Raw genomic sequence first — 25,381 nt, 5'->3', positions numbered from 1 at the left:
ATTCTTTTCAGTAGGGGATGCACGAAACCAAGAAGGCAAAATAAATCAGGTTTAAGTGAAGGGCAAAGGGATTTAACAGTAGAGATGCAGGTGAATGAAATATACTATCTGATTAGGGAAGTGCCTGCTTGGATGCCTCAGAACTCTTCAGTTTGAATAAAACAAACCTTGTGAACATCAAAACAATTGTTTGAAAAGGAAATCACAAGACAAGATTGAAACTTTAATTCTAAGCTGTTTTGTAAAGACAAGCAGAAAATGGGTCCCAAAATATGAAGGAAACACACTCGTGAGGTGCCCTGGAAAGCCTTCTACCTAAAGGGCTAGAGATAAAGGAATTTGATTGAAAGCACTCTCATCTCAAAACTGGGGTGGAAATTGGTTTAAGCTCAGTTTTGAGTGCCAAATGGATTCAGGGAATGATACCTGCACCTAGAGAGAGACCTGAGGTGGCCTCACAAAACCACCCAAATTTCATCTGCTTTGGATGCCATGCCAATCTAAAGTATCATTTTGGAAGCAGGAAAAGCACTCCTGCATCTTCAGCCTCCAAACTGAGGTAAGTATAAATAAACTTGGCTTCTCTGATAGTCTCATGCAGTCCCTTTAAAGACCTCTGCTTATATCACTGTAGATCGGCAAAAACTAGTCAGAACTTGGTACAGCACAAGCTCCAACTAGTCTTTATGAATTTAGCAAATGGATCGTGAAACAGGAGCAGGACCCTCACTTCAATATTGGACACAAATTGGGCATAAACTGTTCCACTGCAAAATTTGTCATTGTTGTGCCCAAAAACTGGACAAAGTGCATTCTAATTTCTAGCTCACTGCAGTTTGAAAGCTAAACTATAGAAGGCACTGAGAACTCAATTAAGATCTCACAAGAATAAGGTTGTTGGATTCCATGTAGCATGGAAACATTTTAATGGCAAGCAGACATAGGCCCATTGATGCCTATCGATATTTAACATTTTTGGATGTTCTAAAAGGAAAGAATTTTCACTGTGCAAAATTTTTGAAACCTACAGCTTTGTAACCAATGTTTATCAAACAGGACAAGGTTGTTGATTTCAACGATATAACAGGACAAACTTGTAGTTTTCAATATTATACAAAGTGGAGATTCACATAAGCAGGAAGATGCCTCAGCAAGGTTATGCATCTTTGGTGCAGAAGTGGTTCTCACAAGGATAACCAGATCCTATTACAACATCAATGCACAGGGAACAACCGGTAGCCATTGGAAGTACTGTGGCTTTGCCCTATTTTATTTTCTGCTCTGGGTGGAAGAGAAATCATAGAAGTAAAACAAAAGAGAAAAACATTCATGCTGAGCTCCATCTGCTCAATTGTCAGTTAAAAGCTACTGATAATTGAAAATCAGCAGAAGATATAGGGAAGGTCAGTATCCAGGCAACAACTTAAGTTACCTGGAAAACTTCCTTTCAAATCATCTGGGTAAGGAATGATGGCCTTCACAACGGATGATTGATAAGACATGCTTCTTTGTTATAGAATAAGGCATTTTGAAATACATAGATTATTGGCAAAGATAAAAACAAAAAACTGCGGATGCTGGAAATCCAAAACAAAAACAGAATTACCTGGAAAAACTCAGCAGGTCTGGCAGCATCGGCGGAGAAGAAAAGATTTGACGTTTTGAGTCCTCATGACCATTTGACAGAACTAGGTGAATCCCAGGAAGGGGTGAAAATATAAGCTGGTTTAAGGTGGTGGTGATGGGGTGGGGGGAGAGAAGTGGAGGGGGGTGGTGTGGTTGTAGGCAAAAGCAGTGATAGAAGCAGATCATCAAAAGATGTCACAGACAGCAGAACAAAAGAACACATAGGTGTCGAAGTTGGTGATATTATCTAAACGAATGTGCTAATTAAGAATGGATGGTAGGGCACTCAAGGTATAGCTCTAGTGGGGGTGGGGGAGCATAAAAGATTTAAAAATAATGGAAATAGGTGGGAAAAAGAAAAATCTATATAATTTATTGGAAAAAAACAAAAGGAAGGGGGAAGAAACAGAAAGGGGGTGGGGATGGAGGAGGGAGGTCAAGACCTAAAGTTGTTGAATTCAATATTCAGTCCGGAAGGCTGTAAAGTGCCTAGTCGGAAGATGAGGTGTTGTTCCTCCAGTTTGCGATGGGCTTCACTGGAACAATGCAGCAAGCCAAGGACAGACATGTTGGCAAGAGAGCAGGGTGGAGTGTTGAAATGGCAAGCGACAGGGAGGTTTGGCTCATTCTTGCGGACAGACAGCAAGTGTTCTGCAAAGCGGTCGTCCAGTTTACATTTGGTCTCTCCAATGTAGAGGATACCGCATTGGGAGCAACGAATGCAGTAGTCTAAGTTGGGGGAAATGCAAGTGAAATGTTGCTTCACTTGAAAGGAGTGTTTGGGCCCTTGGACGGTGAGGAGAGAGGAAGTGAAAGGGCAGGTGTTACATCTTTTGCGTGGGCATGGGGTGGTGCCATAGGTGGGGGTTGAGGAGTAGGGGGTGATGGAGGAGTGGACCAGGGTGTCCCGGAGGGAACGATGCCTACGGAATGCCGCCAGTGGGGGTGAAGGGAAGATGTGTTTGGTGGTGGCATCATGCTGGAGTTGGCGGAAATGGCGGAGGATGATCCTTTGAATGCGGAGGCTGGTGGGGTGATAAGTGAGGACAAGGGGGACCCTATCATGTTTCTGGGAGGGAGGAGAAGGCGTGAGGGCGGATGCGCGGGAGATGGGCCGGACACGGTTGAGGGCCCTGTCAACGACTGTGGGTGGAAAACCTCGGTTAAGGAAGGAGGACATGTCAGAGGAACTGTTTTTGAAGGTAGCATCATAAGAACAGAAGCGACGGAGGCAAAGGAACTGAGAGAATGGGATGGAGTCCTTACAGGAAGCAGGGTGTGAGGAGCTGTAGTCAAGGTAGTTGTGGGAGTTGGTAGGCTTGTAATGGATATTGGTGGACAGTCTATCACCAGAGATTGAGACAGCGAGGTCAAGGAAGGGAAGGGAAGTGTCAGAGATGGACCACGTGAAAATGATGGAGGGGTGGAGATTGGAAGCAAAATTAATAAATTTTTCCAAGTCCCGACGAGAGCATGAAGCAGCACCGAAGTAATCATCGATGTACCAGAGAAAGAGTTGTGGAAGGGGGCCGGAGTAGGACTGGAACAAGGAATGTTCCACATACCCCATAAAGAGACAGGCATAGCTGGGGCCCATGCGGGTACCAATAGCCACACCTTTTATTTGGAGGAAGTGAGAGGAGTTGAAGGAGAAATTGTTCAGTGTGAGAACAAGTTCAGCCAGACGGAGGAGAGTAGTGGTGGATGGGGATTGTTCGGGCCTCTGAGGAAGAAGCTAAGGGCCCTCAGACCATCCTGGTGGGGGATGGAGGTGTAGAGGGATTGGACGTCCATGATAAAGAGGAAGCGGTTGGGGCCAGGGAACTGGAAATTGTTGATGTGACGTAAGGTGTCAGAGGAATCACGGATGTAGGTGGGAAGGGACTGGACAAGGGGAGAGAGAAGGGAGTCAAGATAACGAGAGATGAGTTCTGTGGGGCAGGAGCAAGCTGAGACGATTGGTCTATCGGGACAGTTCTGTTTGTGGATTTTGGGTAGGAGGTAGAAGCGGGCCGTCCGAGGTTGGGCGACTATCAGGTTGGAAGCTGTGGGAGGAAGATCCCCAGAGGAGATGAGGTCAGTGTCAGTCATGGAAACAATGGCTTGATGTTCAGTGCTGGGGTCATGGTCCAGGGAGAGGTAGGAGGAAGTGTCTGAGTTGACGCTCAGCCTCCAACAACTCGACACCAACACCCAACTAGGACCCTCCACCCCTGCCTGTCCCTCCATCCCCACCGATCTTCCAATCCCAGCCCCAGCCGTGTATTCACTATACCCCCTGAGCTTCCCCTCTCCGATGCTGAACATTCAGTGCTCAGCAAAGGACTTAGTTTCATACCCCTACGCCCTCACCTTAATGAATTTCGGGCTCGGCACGATGCTGAACTCTTCTTCCCCCGCCTTCGTCTCCGGGCTCACTTCTTTGGGCAGGAGTCCTCTCCCTGTTCAACGGATCCTTTCACCCAACTCCAATATTCTCCCTCCACCTGGACCCCTCCCTCTAGATTCTTACCTTCTCTTGATCATTTCATTGAGAACTGTCGGCGCGACATTACTCATCTCAATTTCTCTGCTCCTCTCACCCATTCTAATCTCTCTCTCGCTGAACTTACTGCACTCCATTCTCTCAGGTCCAACCCTGACGTCGTCATCAAACCCGCTGACAAGGGTGGTGCTGTTGTTGTCTGGCGCACTGACCTCTACCTCGCGGAGGCTGAGCGTCAACTCGCAGACACATCCTCCTACCTCTCCCTGGACCTGACCCCACCACTGAACGTCAAGCCATTGTTTCCAGGACTGTCACTGACCTCATCTCCTCTGGGGATCTTCCTCCCACAGCTTCCAACCTGATAGTTGCCCAACCTCGGACGGCCCGCTTCTACCTCCTACCCAAAATCCACAAACAGAACTGTCCCGGTAGACCAATCATCTCAGCTTGCTCCTGCCCCACAGAACTCATTTCTCGTTATCTTGACGCCCTTCTCTCTCCCCTTGTCCAGTCCCTTCCCACCTACATCTGTGATTCCTCTGACACCTTACGTCACATCAACAATTTCCAGTTCCCTGGCCCCAACCGCTTCCTCTTCATCATGGAAGTCCAATCCCTCTACACCTCCATCCCCCACCAGGATGGTCTGAGGGGCCTTAGCTTCTTCCTCGAACAGAGGCCCGAACAATCCCCATCCACCACTACTCTCCTCCGTCTGGCTGAACTTGTTCTCACACTGAACAATTTCTCCTTCAACTCCTCTCACTTCCTCCAAATAAAAGGTGTGGCTATGGGTACCCGCATGGGCCCCAGCTATGCCTGTCTCTTTATGGGGTATGTGGAACATTCCTTGTTCCAGTCCTACTCCGGCCCCCTTCCACAACTCTTTCTCCGGTACATCGATGATTACTTCGGTGCTGCTTCATGCTCTCGTCGGGACTTGGAAAAATTTTATTAATTTTGCTTCCAATCTCCACCCCTCCACCATTTAGACGTGGTCCATCTCTGACACTTCCCTTCCCTTCCTTGACCTCGCTGTCTCAATCTCTGGTGATAGACTGTCCACCAATATCCATTACAAGCCTACCGACTCCCACAGCTACCTTGACCACAGCTCCTCACACCCCGCTTCCTGTAAGGAATCCATCCCATTCTCTCAGTTCCTTCGCTCTCCGTCGCATCTGTTCTGATGATGCTACCTTCAAAAACAGTTCCTCTGACATGTCCTCCTTCTTCCTTAACCGAGGTTTTCCACCCACGGTCGTTGACAGGGCCCTCAACCGTGTCCTGCCCATCTCCCGCGCATCTGCCCTCATGCCTTCTCCTCCCTCCCAGAAACATGATAGGGTCCCCCTTGTCCTCACTTATCACCCCACCAGCCTCCGCATTCAAAGGATCATCCTCCGCCATTTCCGCCAACTCCAGCATGACGCCACCACCAAACACATCTTCCCTTCACCCCCACTGGCAGCATTCCGTAGGGATCGTTCCCTCCGGGACACCCTGGTCCACTCCTCCATCACCCCCTACTCCCCAACCCCCACCTATGGCACCACCCCATGCCCACGCAAAAGATGTAACACCTGCCCCTTCACTTCCTCTCTCCTCACCGTCCAAGGGCCCAAACACTCCTTTCAAGTGAAGCAACATTTCACTTGCATTTCCACCAACTTAGTCTACTGCATTCGTTGCTCCCAATGCGGTCTCCTCTACATTGGAGAGACCAAATGTAAACTGGACGACCGCTTTGCAGAACACCTGTGGTCTGTCCGCAAGAATGAGCCAAACCTCCCTGTCGCTTGCCATTTCAACACTCCAACCTGCTCTCTTGCCCACATGTCTGTCCTTGGCTTGCTGCATTGTTCCAGTGAAGCCCAACGCAAACTGGAAGAACAACACCTCATCTTCCGACTAGGCACTTTACAGCCTTCCAGACTGAATATTGAATTCAACAACTTTAGGTCTTGACCTCCCTCCTCCATCTCCACCCCCTTTCTGTTTCTTCCCCCTTCCTTTTGTTTTTTTCCAATAAATTATATAGATTTTTCTTTTTCCCACCTATTTCCATTATTTTTAAATATTTTTAAATCTTTTATGCTCCCCCCACCCCTACTAGAGCTATACCTTGAGTGCCCTACCATCCATTCCTAATTAGCACATTCGTTTAGATATCACCAACTTCGACACCTATGTGTTCTTTTGTTCTGCTGTCTGTGACATCTTTTGATGATCTGCTTCTATCACTGCTTTTGCCTACAACCACACCACCCCCCTCCACGTCTCTCCCCCCACCCAACGCACCCCCCACCCCACCCCACCACCACCTTAAACCAGCTTATATTTTCACCTCTTCCTGGGATTCACCTAGTTCTGTCGAAGGGTCATGAGAACTCAAAACGTCAACTATTTTCTTCTCCGCCTATGCTGCCAGACCTGCTGAGTTTTTCCAGGTAACTCTGTTTTTGTTTTAGATTATTGGCAATTTAATCTATGCTGCCCTGAACTATTTTCTGAACAGATGAAGGTCAAGTTTAATGTTAGAAATAAAGGAGTGCCAGGCTGATTGCATGAATCTTAGGTGAAAGAATGATGATTGTTGAGCACTGATAAAAGCCCAGAATCGACATTAGCTTTGAAGGTTTATCTAGATTCTCTTAGAAGATGCATTGCCACATGAGAAAGCATTTATACTTTAATAGCATGTAAGGGGCAGTTTTAAATTTGCGAAGTACTGGAAAACCTTGAGCTTTTCATTTTTGAAAGGAGACGCACAAAATGTCACCTTGGAAGCATAAACGAGATAGTAAATGGTACGGAAAAGAAAAATTTAGAAAATTAAACTGAAAAAGTAGGATATGGGTTTAAACTAATAAAATACAAACTTAGGACTTGTATCTGAGAGCTCCTTTTCATACAAATAGTGATCATTATATGGAATGGGCTCCTGAGCAGAGTAATGGAGATGAAAATTCTGGAACTGTTTAAGAAACAATTGGCTGCTACCATAAGACAACTTTAGGGTCTCTCTGGAAAGATGAGTAAAATGGTAGAATGCCCTTCCTCATTTATAATTATCTTGTCAATTAACTCTTTTTGGGAAAGTTTTTCCCTCTTCATCTCATAAAAATATTTCATAATGTTAAAAACCTCTTTTCCTCAGCCTTACTTGCTTAAGTGGAATAGTCCCAATATTCGAATTTTCTCCTCATAATTGTAGCTTCTGGGCCTTGGTTTCCTTTTGATAAATCTATATTATATACTCCCTATTGCTTTCTATCCTTTCTAGTATGGGGCCTCCAAATTACGCTAACCATGACTTAACCTTTGCTTTGTACAGCTTTATCATTAATCCTTGCTACTGACCTCTGTGCCTCCTATTTATGAAACCCAAAATGCTATAAGCCTTTTTTTTTTAAACAGTTCTGCCCTCAATTTTTCAAGGAATTGTGTGTTTAAATCCTAGGAGTCTCTACTCTTCCACACCCTCAGCAGATGACTTAACTGCTTGACCTTGAAATTTATATCTTATCCATCACCAAAATTATTTAAAAACAAAAATCATCAAAGAAGGAATCAACCTAGTGAACCTTCTCTGAACTGCCTCCAATGCACAATTATATCTCTCCTTAATTAAACAAGGAAATAAGGTGTGGTCTCATCAATACCCTGTACAGCTGTAGCAAGACTTGCCCACTTTTATAGCTATATCCCCCTTGCAATAAAGGCCAAAGTTCCATTTGCCTTCCTAAATACCAGCTGTACCTGCTTGCTAACATTTTGTGTTTCATATACCACAGCATTCCAGAGTCTCTCACCATTTTAAATAAGTTTGCTTTTCCATTCTTCTCACCAAAGCAGATAACTTCACATTTTACTACATTATATTCCATCTGCCAAATTTTTGCCCACTTACTTAACCCATCTATACCCTTTTGCAGATTCTATGCCCTTCTCACAACTTACTTTACAATTATCATCAGATGTGACTACAATATACTTGGTCCCTTCGTCCAAGATATTAACAGAGGTTGTAAATAGTTGAGGCTTCAATACTGATCCTGGTGACAGCCCAGTAGTTACAATTTGCCAACCTGAAAATAGCCCATTTATCCTGACTATGCTTTCTGGTAATTAACCAATCCTCTATTTATGTTAATATATCACCCCCAACACCATGGAGTTTTATCTTGTGTGGTAACCTTTTTGTGGCACTTTATAGAATGCCTTTTGAAATCCAAATACACTGCATCTACTGGTCCCCGTTTATGAACCCTGCTCATTATATCCACTTGTCAAACATGATTTCCCTTTCATTAAATGATGTTCACTCCACTTGATTATATTGATTTCCAAATTCTCCTGCTACTACGCTTCCTAAATAATGGACTCCAACATTTTCCCCAATGACAGATGTTAGGCTTATTGGCCTATAGTTTCTTGCTTTCTGTCTCCCTCCTTTCTTGAATAGGAGCCTTACATTAGTAGTTTTCCAATCTGTTGGGACCTTTCCTGAACCTAGAGAATTTTGGAAGATTACACCAATGCTTCCACCAGCTCTTCAGCCACTTCTTTTACGATCTTAGGATGCAGTCCATCAGGTCCAAGGGACTTGTCAGCCTCTAGTCCCATTAAAATTGCCTAGTACTTTGTCCCTAGTAATAATGCTTATTTTAAGTTCAACCGTCCCTTTTGTCCCTGATCTCCTTTTATTAGGATGCTTTTGTCTTCTACCATGATGACAGATACAAAATATTTGTTCAAAGTCTCTGCCACTTCCTTGATTCCCATTATTAATTTCCCAGTCTCATTCTTTAAAAGATCAACACTTACTTTAATACTATCTTCCATTTTATATACTTGTAGAAGCTCTGTATGTTTTTGTATTGCTAGTTTACTCTCAATCTCTTCAATTTCTTCCTCTTTATCTTTTTTAGTCATCCTTTACGGATGATTAATTTTTTTCCAATCTTCTACCATTGTATGCCTTTCCTTTAAATTTGATACCATCCTAAAGTTTCCTCATTGGCCATGGATGGTTCACCTTTATCGCAGAGTCTTTCTTTCTCAATGGAATATACCTTTGTTGAGAATTATGAAATAACTCCTCAGATGCCTGCCACTGCGTATCTACCATCTTACCTTATAATCTATTTCCTGTCAACCTTAGCCAACTATATCTCCAAACCTTTGTAATTGTTTTTATTTAAGTTTAAGACACTAGTCTCAGACCTAAGGTTTTCACCTTCAAGCTGAATATGAAATTCCATTATGTTATGATCACTCTTCCCTAGAGGATCTTTTACTGAGATCATTAATCCTGGCCGTTTACACATTAACAGATCTAAAATAGCTTGTTCCCTCGTTGGTTCCACAACTTATTGATCTAAGAAACTGTCCTGAATGAATTGGCACACTGGATCAACATCAAGAACTGGTTTAAATGATCAACTATCTTACAGATAGCCTGAAGGATTGCTATAATGAATCCTAGTAATTTGGTGATTTAAAAAAGGGCGGGGGTGTCAAATTAGAAGATGTCCTTCAACCACAGTACAGCTGTTCTGACTGGCTGCCCATGCTGTATTCCTGAGAAATTCAAAGTGTTTGGTATTTGAAAAAAAAGAGGTAGGCAGGACCAAAGCATCCAACCATGATTAGAAGTATGTTGATTCTGATGTTATAGTTGAGGTGTTGCAAACTTAGTAACCACGCTTCAAACAAAAGAAAGACCGACAAAGAGAGAGGTAGACAGACATCAAGGGCAATGACATCACAGGTGATAATGAATTGGATTTTATGCCACACCACTTTAGAATGGATACCAATTCACAATTGCCAATTTTGTGCCACTGCTAACAATCAATTTCAAACTTGACTAAAAGCCAGTGTCATAGATGTATTGAATCAGGTGCTACAGTTAAAACTTGGGATAATTTTAAGTAACCCAGGGGGTTGCCTTGGAAGTCCTCAACTTTGGCTCTAGACCCAATGAAGTCTCGTGGCATCAGATCAAATATGGGCAAGGAAACCTCCTGCTGGTTACCCCCTCAGCTGATGAATCAGTATGCCTTCATTTTGAACACCAATTGGAAAAAACACTGAGGGTGGCAAGGGCACAGAATGGACACTGGGTAAGGGACTTCCATATCCATCAACAAGAGTGGCTTGATACCACCATTAGTGACTGAGCTGGCTGAGTCCTGAAGGACATAGCTGCTCACCTGGGCCTGCAGCAGGTTGCGAAGGAACCAAGAAGAATAAACCTACTTGACCTCATCTTCACCAATCCACCTATCACAGTATCTACTTTTATCTGTCCATGACAGTATTGGTAGAAGTGACCATCACTCAGTCCTCATCCATTGTGTTGTGTGGCACTACTGCTGTGCTAAATAGGATAGATTTAGAACAGTTCTAGCAGCTCAAAACTGGGGCCATCAGCAGCAGAATTGTATTCAACCACAATCTGTAAACTCACGGCCCGAAACATCCCCCACTCTATCATTACCATCAAGTCACGGGATCAACCCTGATTCAATGAAGAGTGCGGGAGAGCTTGCTTGAAGCAACCCCAGGAATACCTAAAAATAAGGTCTCAACCTGGTGAAGCTACAGTACAATACTACTCGCATGCGGAAGCCACATGCAATAGACAGAGCTAAGAAATTGCACAACCAGTGGATCAGATCAGAGCTCTGCAGTCTTGCCACAGCCATTTGTGAACGGTGGTGGACAATTAAAACTAACAGGAGGTGGCGGCTCCACAAATATCCCCATCCTCAGTGATGGGGGAGCCCTGCACATCAGTGCAAAAGACAAGGCTTTACCATTTGCCACCACCTTCAGCCAGAAGTGCCTAGTGGATGATCCAGCTCAGCTTCCTCCCGAGGTCCCTAGCATCATAAATGCCTGTCTTCAGCCAGTATTTTTCACTCCACATGATATCAAGAAACAGCTGAACGCAGTGGATACTGCAAAGGCTATGGGCCCTGACAACATTCTGACAGTCAAATTGAAGACTTGTGCTCCACAACTAGCCACACCCCTAGCCATTGACTGTTCCAATACAGCTACAACACTGGCATCTACCTGACAATGTGGAAGATTGCCTAGATATGTCCTGTCCACAAAAAGGACAAATCCAACTTGGCCAATTACCACCTCATCAGCCTACTCTCGATCATCAGAAAAGTGATGGAAGGTGTCACTGACAGTGCACACAACATTACACTGTAATAACCTGATCGCTCATGCTAAGTTTGGGTTCCGCCAGGACCATTCAGCTCATGATCTCATTACAGCCTAGGTCCAAACATGCACAAAAGAGCTGAACTCAAGAGGTGAGGTGAGAGTGATTGCCCTTGACATCACGGCAGCATTTGACTGAGTGTGGCATCAAGGAGCCCTAGCAAAATTGACGTCAATGGGGATAAGGGGGAAAACTCTCCACTGGTTGGGGTCATACTTAGCACAAGGAAGATGGCTGTTGTTGCTTGAGGTTAATCATAGCCCCAGGATATCACTGCAGGAGTTCCTCAGGTTACTGTCCTAGGCCCAACCATCTCCAACTGCTTTATCCATGACATTCCCACCATCATAAGATCAGAAGCGGGGATGTTTGCTGATGGTTGCACAATGTTCAGTACCATTTACGACTCCTCCCATATTGAGACATGTCCATGTTCACATGCAGCAAGACCTAGACAATGTTCAGGCCTGGGTTGATAAGTGGCAAGTAACATTCACACCACACAAGTGCCAGGCAATGACCATTTCCAACAAGAGCGTGAATCTACCCATCTCCCACTGACATTCAATGGCATTATCATCTCTGAATCCCTCACTATGAACATCCTGGTGGCTACCATTGGCCAGAAACTGAACTGGAAGAGCCACATAAACACTGTGGGAACAAGAGCAGGTCAGAGGCTGGGAATTCACTGACTTTCCAAATCCAGCTGATCATCTAAGGCACAAGTCAGAAGTTTGAAGGAAAACTCTCCACTTGCCTGGATGAGTGCAGCTCCAACAACACTCAAAAGCTTCCACACAAGACAATCCAGGACAAAGCAGCCAACTTGATTGGCACCCCCCATCCGCCACCTTCAACCCTCACTCCCTCCACTACTGATACAGTGGTAGCAGTGAGTACCATATACAAGATGCACTGCAGCAATTCATCAAGGTTCCTTCAACAGCACCCTCCAAATCTGGGACCTCTACCATCTGTAAGGGCAAAGGCTACAGATCCATGGGAACACCACCACCTGCAAGTTCCCCTCCAAGCCACAGACCATCTTGACTTGGAACTATATCGCCATTGCTTTACTGTCACTGGGTCAAAATCCCGGAACTCTCTTCCTAACGGCACTGTGGGTGTACCTATACCACAGGGACTTTAGTGGTTCAAGAAAGTGGCTCACCACCACCTTCTCAAGGGCAATTAGGGATGGGCAACAAATGTTGGCCTAACCAGCGACACCCACATCCTACGAAAGAATGAAAAAATGTAGAAAACTGATACAACAAATAGATGGCACAATTAGCTGGTTACGTTGAGAGAAGTTTTTGGTATCTATACTTTATCTGAGACTCTAATATTTAAGTTTCTCTTCAAGTATTATAGGTCAAGGGAAAATGAGTTGAAGGCATATAAAATGCAAAGGCTTCCTGGTTGTGGTGTAGATCAACGGTTAGAGAAATTATAGAAAGAGTGCCACTGCAATATCTATATTACAGAGCATACAGAGTAGAGGACTTGCCTGTTAAAATGCAACTAAAGGATTCTACTTTTCAATGAATCAATGTGTGGAAGGGTAGGGAAAGGAGTAAGAGAGAAGTGTGACATTTCTCTACAGGAGACAAAGAGTGCCACAAAATACATTATGGGACATGTATTTATGATGTAATCAAGCTCTTCAACTGCCTTCTGTCTCTGTTGGGGTCCAGCATCCATCTACTGTAAAGAATAGGACAGGATTAGTGAGGCACCAATATGAATACCAAACAGAAATGGCAGTGGTAGTGGTTTACAGGGTCTTCTACTGAAATGTTTCTGGAAGTTCCTGTATATATTTAAATATCTTCTATGTACTTTTGCTGTTTATCTTTTTGCATAAGGCTAGACAAAGCCAGGGGATTGAAACATTGTAACTTTGGTGCTAATTTGCTAAATAAATAAATGCTGTCTCTTAACACTTTCATAATTAAATTATTCAAACATCAGTTACATGTTAAAAGCACAAAATGCCTTTAACAATCTAGTAAAATTGAAAGTTCACTTTGTAGTTCAAGTTGACACTTACATCTGATTCAAGTGTTCATCTAGAGGGAGATGTGATTAGTTAATTTAGAAATAAATGAGAAATGTTAACAATAATCCCAGAAATTAAGAAAAAAACTTCACTGAAACATATAGTGCTTTGCACTATCGCAGCATTATCAAGACCTTTTGAATTCTGTACCTTTTTAAGTGTTATTTGTTGTTCTCCTAACATAATACATTATAGGACATGTATTTATGATGTAATCAAGCTCTTCAACTGCCTGTACTGCACTTCATTTCACTTCTTCCCTCACACCAGCTGAGCCCAGGTTCTTATCCCAAGACAATGGGGATTTGGTCCTCCTATGTCTAATTGTCAGTCACCGTTTTTTCCCTAAGTTTATTTATTTTACATTAGTTTAAAAAGCACAGTAGGGCACTATGTTCTGTGGAAGATGTCATTACCTAGAATGGGGGGAGTGCTGGAGTGGGCGCAGGCGAGCGGCCTTCCGATCAGCGCCCCTGATCGGGGGAGCATCGCCATTTTACGTGGGCAGGCCAATTAAGACCTGCCCAGCGTGGTGTCTGCCAGGAAGTGCTATGCACTCCCTGTGCAGACCGGGGGATTACCTCAGCAAAGTGTTGCCTCCGGGAGATCGGCTCTGATTGAAAACTTTAAAAGGTGATAAAAAAATTTCTCTGTCATGTCCCGTCATGTGACACTATCATATGAGTTGGGACATGTCCATAACTTTTATTGAAACATTTCATTAAAATTTAAATATCCTCTTGAAACCTCATCTCACCCGTGGATGAGGTTTAATGTTTTTTCCAAAGCCCGCCTGGGCTCCCGGTCTGCCCGCCTACCTTAAGGTTAGACAGGCAGGTCCATTAATCATCTTAGTTTTTTAATGGCCTTAATAGGCTGAACTGAGAATCTAAATGACGCGGGGTGACGTCAGAACACACACCCAACGTATTCCCCCGTCATTTTACATACTGGCGAGTGGGCCCCACCCCCACTCGCAGACCGGAAGATGCTGCCCTATAACTTTACAAATACTCCTTTAATCCAGGGAAGGTTCTCTAGATATGTAACCGGTAGAACTTTACAAATTTTCAAAAGGTGGAATTGTTTTTAACCTTCAAATGAAATTGAGAGTATGTGGAGAGACAGAATTACTATTTTCAATAATTGGGCTTGCTGGTTAATGCCTAATAATTAGTACTGAAGATAAATTTAGTCAAGTCTGTTGAACCTATAAGAATAAGTTACATAGTCATTGAATTACATTGGTACAGGTTCTCATGTTGAATATCATGTTCCAAAGGGTATAGGAAGGGGGTTAGTTTGTAATTGGACATAAACATGGAAATTTCAAATCTATATTATAATAGAAAAATAAATCCCAGTAATTTATCCCAAATCTCTATTCTCAATTGCAGTGTCTATTTAAACTTGGGTTTTAAGTAAATCTGAGACATCTGCAGCTCATCATATAACGTTAATTGATGAAAACACTACCATTACTCACTCCACAACTTTCCAAAATGTAACATGTATTACTTACATATACTACTTAATCTACTGTCTTTAATTAACTGTCAGATATATTTTCTCAAGGGTTTGAAAATCTGTTAATTAATGAAAGAACATGCATTATAGTATATAGTTGATATGTTGGGTAACAGGTGTGATTGAGAGAACTGGAGTGGTGTACTTCTTGCTTCAGCATGATAAATTTCTTTAATTGAATTGGGTGAAATCAGATTGGCCATTACCTCCCAAATTTTCCAGATATTTTCCAAAAGGATGATGGATTTATATACAGTACTTACATCATACTCTCTTATATGTGTCTTGGGAAACTTCAATAACTGCTACCAGAATACTAATTAAAATAAAAGCCCATGTCCAGAGTGAGACAGGGGCAGCCAACTCATTAACTTATGACAGTAAATCAAAATTACCAACAGAAACTTATCTCCCATCCCCCATGATTTCATGCCCTTTGTTATGAAATATCGATGACATTTTGTTAGGGTAAAATAAAGATTAGCTTTACCTTTGTATTAAAGATGAATTTACAAGGTTAGATTCACATAAGATTAATATTTTGTCCTTTTAAACCCATGTTTCAAGAGTTAATCTACTTCTAATTCACAAAATAAATGTTCTCCATCAGTTCCAAAATATCCACTTGATATTAGTTTGTGCTGTTTCCTACAACCTGTATGTCTGCAACCAACAATTTTAATTACTTTGAAGACCATTGTGGTTAATGGAAGATCATACTAGTTGTTCTTCAAAAATAGGGACTAGTACTTCAGTTAGAATAATGTTTACACAGAGTTCCAAAGCTGTCTAATTCACTTCCAGGTTTAGTGATCAAGGCAGAAACCATTGAACACATTCAAAATTAGATTCAGTAAGTGGATAAAGGAAAAGAGGGTGAAGGATATGGAACAGGGTGGGTAAACGTGATTAAAACTGCTAGCTTGCACTGTGGAATAAACAGTAACACGGACTGGTTAATCCAAATGGCCTATTTCCATGTTTATTCCTGTATTACACGTAACCTATTCCATCTATACTTGACATAGATGATCCTGAAATTAGGACTCAAAAATTTAAAAAAGTCCCACTGCCCAGCACTAATTGATGGACAAAATTCACCAAAAATGTATACTTAAAAGATAACTTTGTTTACAAATGGGCTATCCCACTCTGGAGAGGCAGAAGAATTTTAGTAATTTCTTTCACATTCCATGAGATCTGCTTACCGCATTGCCTCTGATGCACTCTCAGCATCTACCTACTGTTCAGAGTAGTGGCTTGGAAGCTGACAATATAAATTAATGCATAAATGATTATGTAACCTTTCCCAAATATTATAGGGCCTGTCAAATTATATATAAAACTAGGAACATAGGAACACGGGAGTAGGCCATTCAGCCCATCAAGCCTGCTCCACTATTTAACCCACCATTCAAAATGGTTGACCATCCACTTGAATGCCTTTTCCCCCCACACTATCCCCATATCCCCTTATGTCACTGCATTTAGAAATCTGTCAATCTCTGCTTTAAACACACTTAATGATTGAGCTTCCCCAACCCTCCTCATCTCGGTCCTAAGTGGCTTCCCTCTTATTTTGAATTTTGTTCCCTAGTTTTGGATGCTTCAAACAGGGGAAACATCTTACCTGCATCTACCCTGTCTACCCATTTAAGTATTTTGTCAGCTTCAATGAGATCACCTCTCATTCTTCGAAACTCAAAGTGAAAACAGGCCCAGCTTCCCCAATCTCTCTTCATAGGACAGTCCTTCCATTCCAGGAACAAGTCTGGTGAACCTTTGTTGCACTCTCTATGGCAATAATATCCTTCTTAATGTAAGGGGTACGAATCCCACCACAGCAGATGGTGAATTTTTGTATAAACCCATCTGGTTCACTAATGTCCTTTAGGGAAGGGAATCTGCCGTCCTTACCAGATCCAACCTACATGGGACTCCAGATCCACAGTAATGTGGTTGATTCTTAAGTGCCCTCCGAAATGGCCTAGCAAGCCACTCAGTTGCATCAAACTACTAAAAAGTCAATAAGGAATGGAATTGGATGGACCACCTGGCATCAACCTAGGCACCTGTCGACCCTGCAAAGTCCTCCTTACCAAAATCTGGGGATTAGTTAGTGCAAAAATTGGGAGAGCTGTCTCACAAACTAGCTGAGCAATTCATGGAATCATACCTTACAGGTAATGTCCCAGACACCACTATCACCATCCCTGCAGAGGTGGTGACACAGTGGTATACAGTTGGGAGGAAGTTGCCCTGGGAGTCCTCAACATGACTCTGGATCCCATGAAGTCTCAGGGCATCAAATCAAACACGGGCAAGGAAGCCTCCTGCTGATTGCCATGTACTGCGCGCCATACCCCCCACAGGTGATGAATCAGTATTCCTCCATGTTGAACACCACTTGGAAGAAGCACTGAGGGTGGAAAGGGGACTTCAATGTCCATCACCAAATGTGGCTTGATAGCATCACCACAGACTGAGCTGGCTGAATCCTAAAGGACATAGCTGTTAGACTGGGTCTGCGGAGGTGGTGAGGGAGCCAAAAAGAGAGGAAAACGTGCTTGACCTCAAGGAAAAACATATTTGCTCATTGTCACCAGCCTGCCTGCTGCAGATGCATCTGTCCACGACAGTATCAGTAGGAGTCATCATCAGAGGGCATGCTAGGAGCAGCATCAAGCATACCTAAAAAATGAGGTGTCAACTGGTGAAGCTACAACACAGGACTACTTGTGTGCCAAAAAGCATCAGCAGCAAGTGATAGACAGAGCTAAGTGATTCCACAACCAACGGATCAGATCTAATCTCTGCAGTCCTGCCACAGCCAGTTGTGAATGGTGGTGGATAATTAAACAACTCACTGGATGTGTCTCCATAAATATCCCGATTCTCAATGATCGCCGAGCCCAGCACATCAGTGAAAAAGATAAGGCTGAAGCATTTGCTACAATCTTCAGCCAGAAGTGCCCAATGGATGATCCATCTTGTCCCTCTCCAGAGGTCCCTAGCATCACAGATGCCAATCATCAGCCAATTCGATTCACTCCACGTGATATTAAGAAAGGGCCGAATGTGGGGATATTGCAAAGGCTATAGGCCCAGACAATATTCCAGCAATAATGCTGAAGCCTTGTGCTCCAGAACTTGCTGCACCCCTAGCCAAACTGTCCCAGTACAGCTACAATACTGGCATCTACCCAGCAATGTGGAAAATTGCCCAGGTGTGTCCTGCACACAAAAAGCAGGACTAAACAAACCAGGCCAATTACTGCCCCATCAGTCTACTCTCATTCATCAGTAAAGTGATGGAAGGAGTAATCAGCAGTACTATCAAGCAGCACTTGCTTAACTATAACCTGCTCTCTGATGCTCAGTTTAGGTTTCGTCAGGGCCACCAAGCTCCTGACCTTATTACAGCCTTGGTTCAAACATGAACAAAAGAGCTGAACTCCCGAGGTGAGAGTGACTGCCCTTGACATCAAGGCAGCATTTGACTCAGTGTGGCATCAAAACTAGAGTCAAAGAGAATCAGGGGGAAAACTCTCTGCAGGTCAGAATCATATCAACACAAAAGAAGATGGTTGTGGTTGTTGGTCAAATCATCTCAGTTCCAGGACATCACTGCAGAAATTCCTCAGGGTAGTATCTGAGGCCCAATCATCTTCAGCTGCTTCATCAATGACCTTCCTTCCACCGCAAGGTCAGAAGTGGGAATGTTCGTGATGACTGCACAATGTTCAGCACCATTTGTGACTCCTCGGATGTTGAAACAGTTCATGTCAAAATGCAGCAAGACCTGGACAATATCCAAGCCTGGGCTGACAAGTGGCAAGTAACATTCGCACCACACAGGTGACAGGCAATGACCATCTCCAACAAGAGAGAATCCAACCATCGCCCCTTGATGTTCAATAGCATTACCATCACTGAATCCCCCACTATCAACATCCTGGGGGTTGCCAATGACCAGAAACTGAAATGGACTAGCCACATAAATACTGTGGCTAGAAGAACAGGTCAGAGACTAAGAATCCTGCGGGAAGTAACTCACTTCCTGACTCCCCAAAGCCTGTCCAACATCTACAAGGCACAAATCAGGAGTGTGATGGAATACTCCCCACTTGCTGCACCAACAGCACTCAAGAAGCTTGACATCATCCAGGGCAAAGCAGCCTGCTTGATTGGCACCCATTCCATAAACATTCACTCTCTCCACCACCGACGCACAGTGGCAGCAGTGTGTACCATCGGCAAGATCTCACCAAGCCTCCTCAGATAGCACCTTTGAAACCCATGACCATTACCATGTAGAAGGACAAGGGCAGCAGACACATGGGAACATCACTATCTGGAAGCTCCCCTCCAAGCCACTCACCATCCTGATTTGGAAATATCTCACCATTCCTTCACTGTCGCTGGGTCAAAATTCTCGAACTCCTTCTCTAACAGCAGTGGGTGCAACTACATCACATGGACTGCAGCGGTTCAAGAAGGCAGCTCACCACCATCTTCTCAAGGGCAATTAGGGACAAGCAATAAATGACAGCCCAACCACTGATGCCTACATTCCATGAATGCGTAAAAAAAAATAGCATTAGCTTTCCTAATTGTTTGCTGCACCTGCATGTTAGCTTTCAGTGACTTATTGACAAGGATGCTCAGGTCCCATTGTACATCCACACTTTCTAATCTCTCACCATTTAAGAAATACTCTGCACATCTGTTCCTCCCACCAGAGTGGATAACCTCACATTTTTCCACATTATATCCCATCTTGCCCACTCACCAAGTCTGTCCAAATCCCCTTCGAAGCCGCTTTGCATCTTCCTCGCAACACACATTCCCATTTAGCTTTGTGTCATCCGCGAACTTGGAAATATTACATTTGGTCCCCACATCCAAATCATTGATATATATTGTGAACAGCTGGGGCCCAAGTACTAATCCATGCAGTATCCACTAAGCACAGCCTGCCAACATGAGAATGACCTGTTTATTCCTACTCTGTTCTCTGCCTGTTAACCAATCCTTAATCCATGCCAGTATATTACCTCCTATCTCATTTCATAATTTTGCTAATCAACCTACTGTGAGGGACTTGATCAAAAGCCTTCTGAAAATCCAAGTATATTATGTCCGCTGACTCTCATTTATGAATTCTAAACTCCAACAGGTTCGTCAAACATGATTTCCCATTCATAAATCCATGTTGACTATGCCCAAAAGGAATTTAAACTTGAAATTATGCAATTTTATCACTATAATAATGAATGTTTTGTCACTTTTGAAGATTTCTTCCCATGTGTTTATGTTAAGGAGTTGCAGAGAAAATTTTATTGCACAATTAAAAGTATTTCCATAAATAACTGTAAAACTAATAGAACTCCAAACTGACCTACCTGCCATAGATAGTAGCTGCATTGTCAAAAGGAATTTCACATGTTTCATCATCACTTTCACAGGTGGATAGAAACTGTGGATATAAATGCACAGATGACAAATGTTAATGCTCAAGCTGCTTCCAGAATCAGATTTTCTCATTTCTACATTTCTTACCTCAAAGACTCTCAGGCACTGTGGAGTCTGAATCCTTATGTCATTTGCTAAATAGCCATTACTACAGAACAAAATTACATTAGAACTGAAGCTTTTCCTAATAGCAGCCTGTTACACATAAATCCACATGATACTTGCTGCTCTCCAACAGTACTTTGTGAATCATGTTGAAATACTTCTGCACCCATATTTAGATTTTGTGCTCTGCAATGCAAAGGATGTCAGTGTGGAGGAGTTGAACACAAGTTCCTTTTAGCATCAGTGTCATCAATAAGTGTTCCTAGGCTTAGCAGAGCACAGGCTAAGTGCAGCTCCTCCTAATATCGTCCATTAATGTACTTTACCTCCCAAACTCAGGAGAGAATCTTCCATTGCACTACTTCCATAATAAAGCCTTGGAGTGAAAATGATAATTTTGTGACAATTGCAACTAATTTATAGTAGTCTGCTGCTATGGACTCTCGATCACTAGGATCCTGATACAGATAGCCAAGCTCATTTCATGTAGAGGCTCTTACAACTGCCAGAAAGACACTTTCATCTATCATTTAAACTGAATTTAAACCCATGTATGATTGATGATTACAATGCATACTAACACACCGTGTGTTATGCTACCCTTACACCCTGAAAAAACTGACACCCAGTCCCGTAAACCGAGAAGTGACATTTTTTGCTTGGGATGGGGATGGGGAGGAGAGAATTTACAGAGAACTAAAAGTTAGGTTTTTACATGGAGGTATCAATATTAATAATTTGAATCAGCATGTATCAAATCTAGAAGCAAAACAAGCACCGACAAAGAATATAGCTCAATTCATTTCATAGTTTTTGTTTGGTAGTAATTTTTCAGATCTGATATAACAGAGCATAGTGTGTTTAGGATTTCCAAACTGTAGTCACGTATTTACAAGATATACAGTTCTTCCTAGCCATTTATTAATATTAAGATATGAAACAAGAAATATCCTTTAGCCTATCACCCTTGTTCCTTTCACAGGTCATTACAATTTGCCACTCAGTAGAAGAAGGTGACTAAAGACAAATTTTCCATAGCAACAAAGTTCTGAAATGTTTCCGTAGCTGCCAAGGCAATCCAGCCAAATGTCAAAATGTTTGAAACCACCAGCTACTGAAAATCTCATCCATGATTTTGTTATCTCCAGACTTGACTATTCTCTCCTGGCAGGCTTCCCAGCTTCCACACTCCATAAGCTTAAGCTCATCCAAAGCTCTGATGCCTGTATCCCAACTAGTAACAAGACCCATTCATTCATCACTGCTGTTTGCTGACCTACATTGGATCCCATTCTGGCAAAGTCTTGATTTTAAAATACTTGCGTTTTAAATCCCTACATGGTCTTGCCTCTCCCTATCTCGGTAATTGTTAAACTCCTGACAGCTAGGTGAAGCATGAAACCAGAGCCAATCTTTAATCAGCTTAGATTTATTCAGAGTGAAACATTACAAGTGTATACCTCCTAACTTAACCCTCATGCAAGCTTCAGTAAGCATTTCCTTTTTGTGCTCAAGTAACAACCTGATCGATACCCTCCACCTGCATAGTTAACTACAACTGATATACAATTAACAGCAACCTCCTCCAGCCCCACAATATTCCGATGAAAATAAAAAGACTTGCATTTGTATAGCACCCTTCAGAACCTCCCAAAGTGCTTGACAGCCAATGGCAACTCGCCAAGACTCCTTCAACTTCTACCACCTAGAAATATAAGGGCAGCAGAAGCATGGGAACCGTCATTTGCAAGTTCTCCTCCAAGTTACAGACCATCCTGACTTGGAAATATATTGCAGTTTCTTCACTATTGTTGGGTCAAACTCCTTCCTGATTGCTGCAGTTCATGAAGGCAGTTCATTACCACCTCCTTAAAGGCAGTTAGGGATGGGGCAATAATTACTGGCCTTGTCAGCAATGCATGCATCTTAAGAACGAATAAAGAAAAGTCTGAGAAGTCTGTTTTCCTCCAGTGCTGGTCTTGTCATTCCCCACTTCCATCACCTCAATACTGGCAGCTATACCTTCAGCTGTCTAGACCATAAGCTCAAGAATTCCCTCCCTAAACCTCTCCCACTTCTTCAAAACACTTCTTAAAACCTACCTCTTTTGAATATTTTAACTACATTAAAGGTGCTATATTAATGCAGTTTGCTATGTTTTTTTTAAGCCATGCAAGATTTTAGTTAACTGTCTACCCTCTTCCACTTGGAAATGGCTCCTGCTAAGTTTGAGTAAACAGAATTGAATAAATAGCAATGTATGTGAATGGTCACAATTATGTTAAACTATCATAAAAACAAAAAGATAAAAACAAAAAAACTGCGGATGCTGGAAATCCAAAATAAAAACAAAAACAGAATTACCTGGAAAAACTCAGCAGGTCTGGCAGCATCGGCGGAGAAGAAAAGAGTTGACGTTTCGAGTCCTCATGACCCTTCGACAGAACTTGAGTTCGAGTCCAAGAAAGAGTTGAAATATAAGCTGGTTTAAGGTGTGTGTGTGAGGGGCGGAGAGAGAGAGAGAGAGAGGTGGAGGGGGGGTTGTGGTTGTAGGGACAAACAAGCAATGATAGAAGCAGATCATCAAAAGATGTCAACAACAATAGTACAAAAGAACACATAGGTGTTAAAGTTGGTGATATTATCTAAACGAATGTGCTAATTAAGAATGGATGGTAGGGCACTCAAGGTATAGCTCTAGTGGGGGTGTTTTTTTTAAAAAATAATGGAAATAGGTGGGAAAAGGAAAATCTTTATAATTTATTGGAAAATAAAGGAAGGGGGAAACAGAAAAGGGGTGGGGATGGGGGAGGGAGCTCACGACCTAAAGTTGTTGAATTCAATATTCAGTCCGGAAGGCTGTAAAGTCCCTAGTCGGAAGATGAGTTGTTGTTCTTCCAGTTTGCGTTGGGCTTCACTGGAACAATGCAACAAGCCAAGGACAGACATGTGGGCAAGAGAGCAGGGTGGAGTGTTAAAATGGCAAGCGACAGGGAGGTTTGGGTCATTTTTGCGGACAGACCGCAGGTGTTCTGCAAAGCGGTCGCCCAGTTTACGTTTGGTCTCTCCAATGTAGAGGAGACCACATTGGGAGCAACGAATGCAGTAGACTAAGTTGGGGGAAATGCAAGTGAAATGCTGCTTCACTTGAAAGGAATGTTTGGGTCCTTGGACAGTGAGGAGAGAGGAAGTGAAGGGGCAGGTGTTGCATCTTTTGCGTGGGCATGGGGTGGTGCCATAGGAGGGGGTTGAGGAGTAGGGGGTGATGGAGGAGTGGGCCAGGGTGTCCCGGAGGGAGCGATCCCTACGGATTGCCGATAGGGAGGGTGAAGGGAAGATGTGTTTGGTGGTGGCATAATGTGGAGTTGGCGGAAATGGCGGAGGATGATCCTTTGAATGCGGAGGCTGGTGGGGTGATAATTGAGGACAAGGGGGACCCTATCATGTTTCTGGGAGGGAGGAGAAGGCATGAGGGCGGATGCGCGGGAGATGGGCCGGACACGGTTGAGGGCCCTGTCAACGACCGTGGGTGGAAAACCTCGTTTAAGGAAGAAGGAGGACATGTCAGAGGAACTGTTTTTGAAGGTAGCATCATCGGAACAGATGCGACGGAGGCGAAGGAACTGAGAGAATGGGATGCAGTCCTTACAGGAAGCGGGGTCTGAGGAGCTGTTAAACTATCTTTCATTGTCTCTGGGATACTGGTTTCAGAATTCACCAGTAAATTTAACCCTTATGAAGCAAGCTTTAACTTAAAATCACATTCAGGAATAACTCAGGTCTAGGTCTTTTTTCCATGAAAAATAGGTTAAGAAAAAATAAGGAACATGACAAATCTCAATCATCGACCCTAGACAGGTCCATTACCCACTGAAACAAAAATGACTGCAAAACCGAAGACTTCTTTTTGTTCACTACAATGGATTCCCTCCTCACCATTGCATTCCTGCCTCACCTCCAGATACAATTTCCAGAACCGACACACTGCTTACTGTTGCAGAGGTCCATGATATTGCTTCTCTTCAATGGTTGCAGATGCAACTCATCACCCCAGCTCAAGATCATAACCCCATCCCACGATCATAACCCCATCCCATTTTATCTTCAGAGATCACCCTTTCCTATTTTTTATTCATTCATGGGATGTGGGCATTGCTGGCTAGGCTAGCATTTATTGCCCATCCCTAATTGCCCTTGAGAAGCTGCCTTCTTGAATCACTGCAGTCCCTGTCATGTAGGTACACTACAGTGCTGTTAGGGAGGGAGTTCCAGGGTTTTGATCCAGCGACAGTAAAGGAACGGTGATATACTTCCAAGTCCGGTTGTGAGTGGCTTGGAGGGGAACTTCCAGGTGGTGGTGTTTCCATTTGCCTGCTGCTCTTGTCCTTCTAGATGGTAGCGGTCATGGGTTTCAAAGGTGCTGTCTAAGGAACCTTGGTGAGTTTCTGAAGTGCATCTTGTAGATGGTACACATTGGTGCCACTGTGTATCGGTGGAGGGGCGACTGACTGTCAGTGGATGGGGTGAGTAGAGAAAAACTGAACTTGTGGTCTCACCTAGAGAAAAAATGGCAGAATGGGTTAACGAGCATTAGCAAACAGTCATAATATCACCATAGAACCATCTGACTCAACACCCTCAGGGAAGTGAAGCAAAATGGCGTTCCAGAATTCAAGACCAGTGCTGAGTGGTGCACAAGATTCAAGAAAAGGCAAGGTTTGATACTCCATCAGAAAACAAAAATTCAGTGTCTGCCATCTGAACTCAATGATAAAATCATCAAATTCCAACGTTTTGTCATTTGACATCGAGAGAACAATGCATATCAATTAGCCTACGTTGGAAA

At 43.2% G+C, this 25,381-nt stretch overlaps 1 protein-coding gene and 1 long non-coding RNA gene across 13 annotated transcripts in view; one reads left to right on the top strand and one right to left on the bottom strand.

Annotated features, from left to right (window-relative positions):
* LOC121283153 (protein bfr2-like) overlaps positions 1–25,381 on the bottom strand; it is a 52,617-nt gene that overhangs the window by 8,219 nt on the left and 19,017 nt on the right. For 9 of the 12 annotated variants that reach the window (XR_005944200.1, XM_041197316.1, XM_041197315.1 and 6 more), the window contains one exon: positions 20,361–20,434. Coding sequence is in view for 4 of the 12 variants with exons in the window: in XM_041197313.1 (XP_041053247.1) it covers positions 20,361–20,434 (74 nt within the window). In the remaining 8 variants the exon portion in view is untranslated. Of the gene's footprint in view, positions 1–12,572; positions 13,074–15,218; positions 15,272–20,360; positions 20,435–24,845; positions 24,865–25,381 lie in introns of those variants that run through there. The other 3 variants (XM_041197319.1, XM_041197322.1, XR_005944199.1) reach the window with 3 other exon arrangements.
* Positions 1–25,381, top strand: part of LOC121283154 — a 48,704-nt gene that overhangs the window by 19,189 nt on the left and 4,134 nt on the right. The gene's annotated exons all lie outside the window — the stretch shown is intronic.

Source organism: Carcharodon carcharias, chromosome 10 (assembly GCF_017639515.1).
Source record: "Carcharodon carcharias isolate sCarCar2 chromosome 10, sCarCar2.pri, whole genome shotgun sequence".
Taxonomy (NCBI): domain Eukaryota; kingdom Metazoa; phylum Chordata; class Chondrichthyes; order Lamniformes; family Lamnidae; genus Carcharodon; species Carcharodon carcharias.
This window is presented reverse-complemented; position numbering and strand designations above follow the sequence as displayed.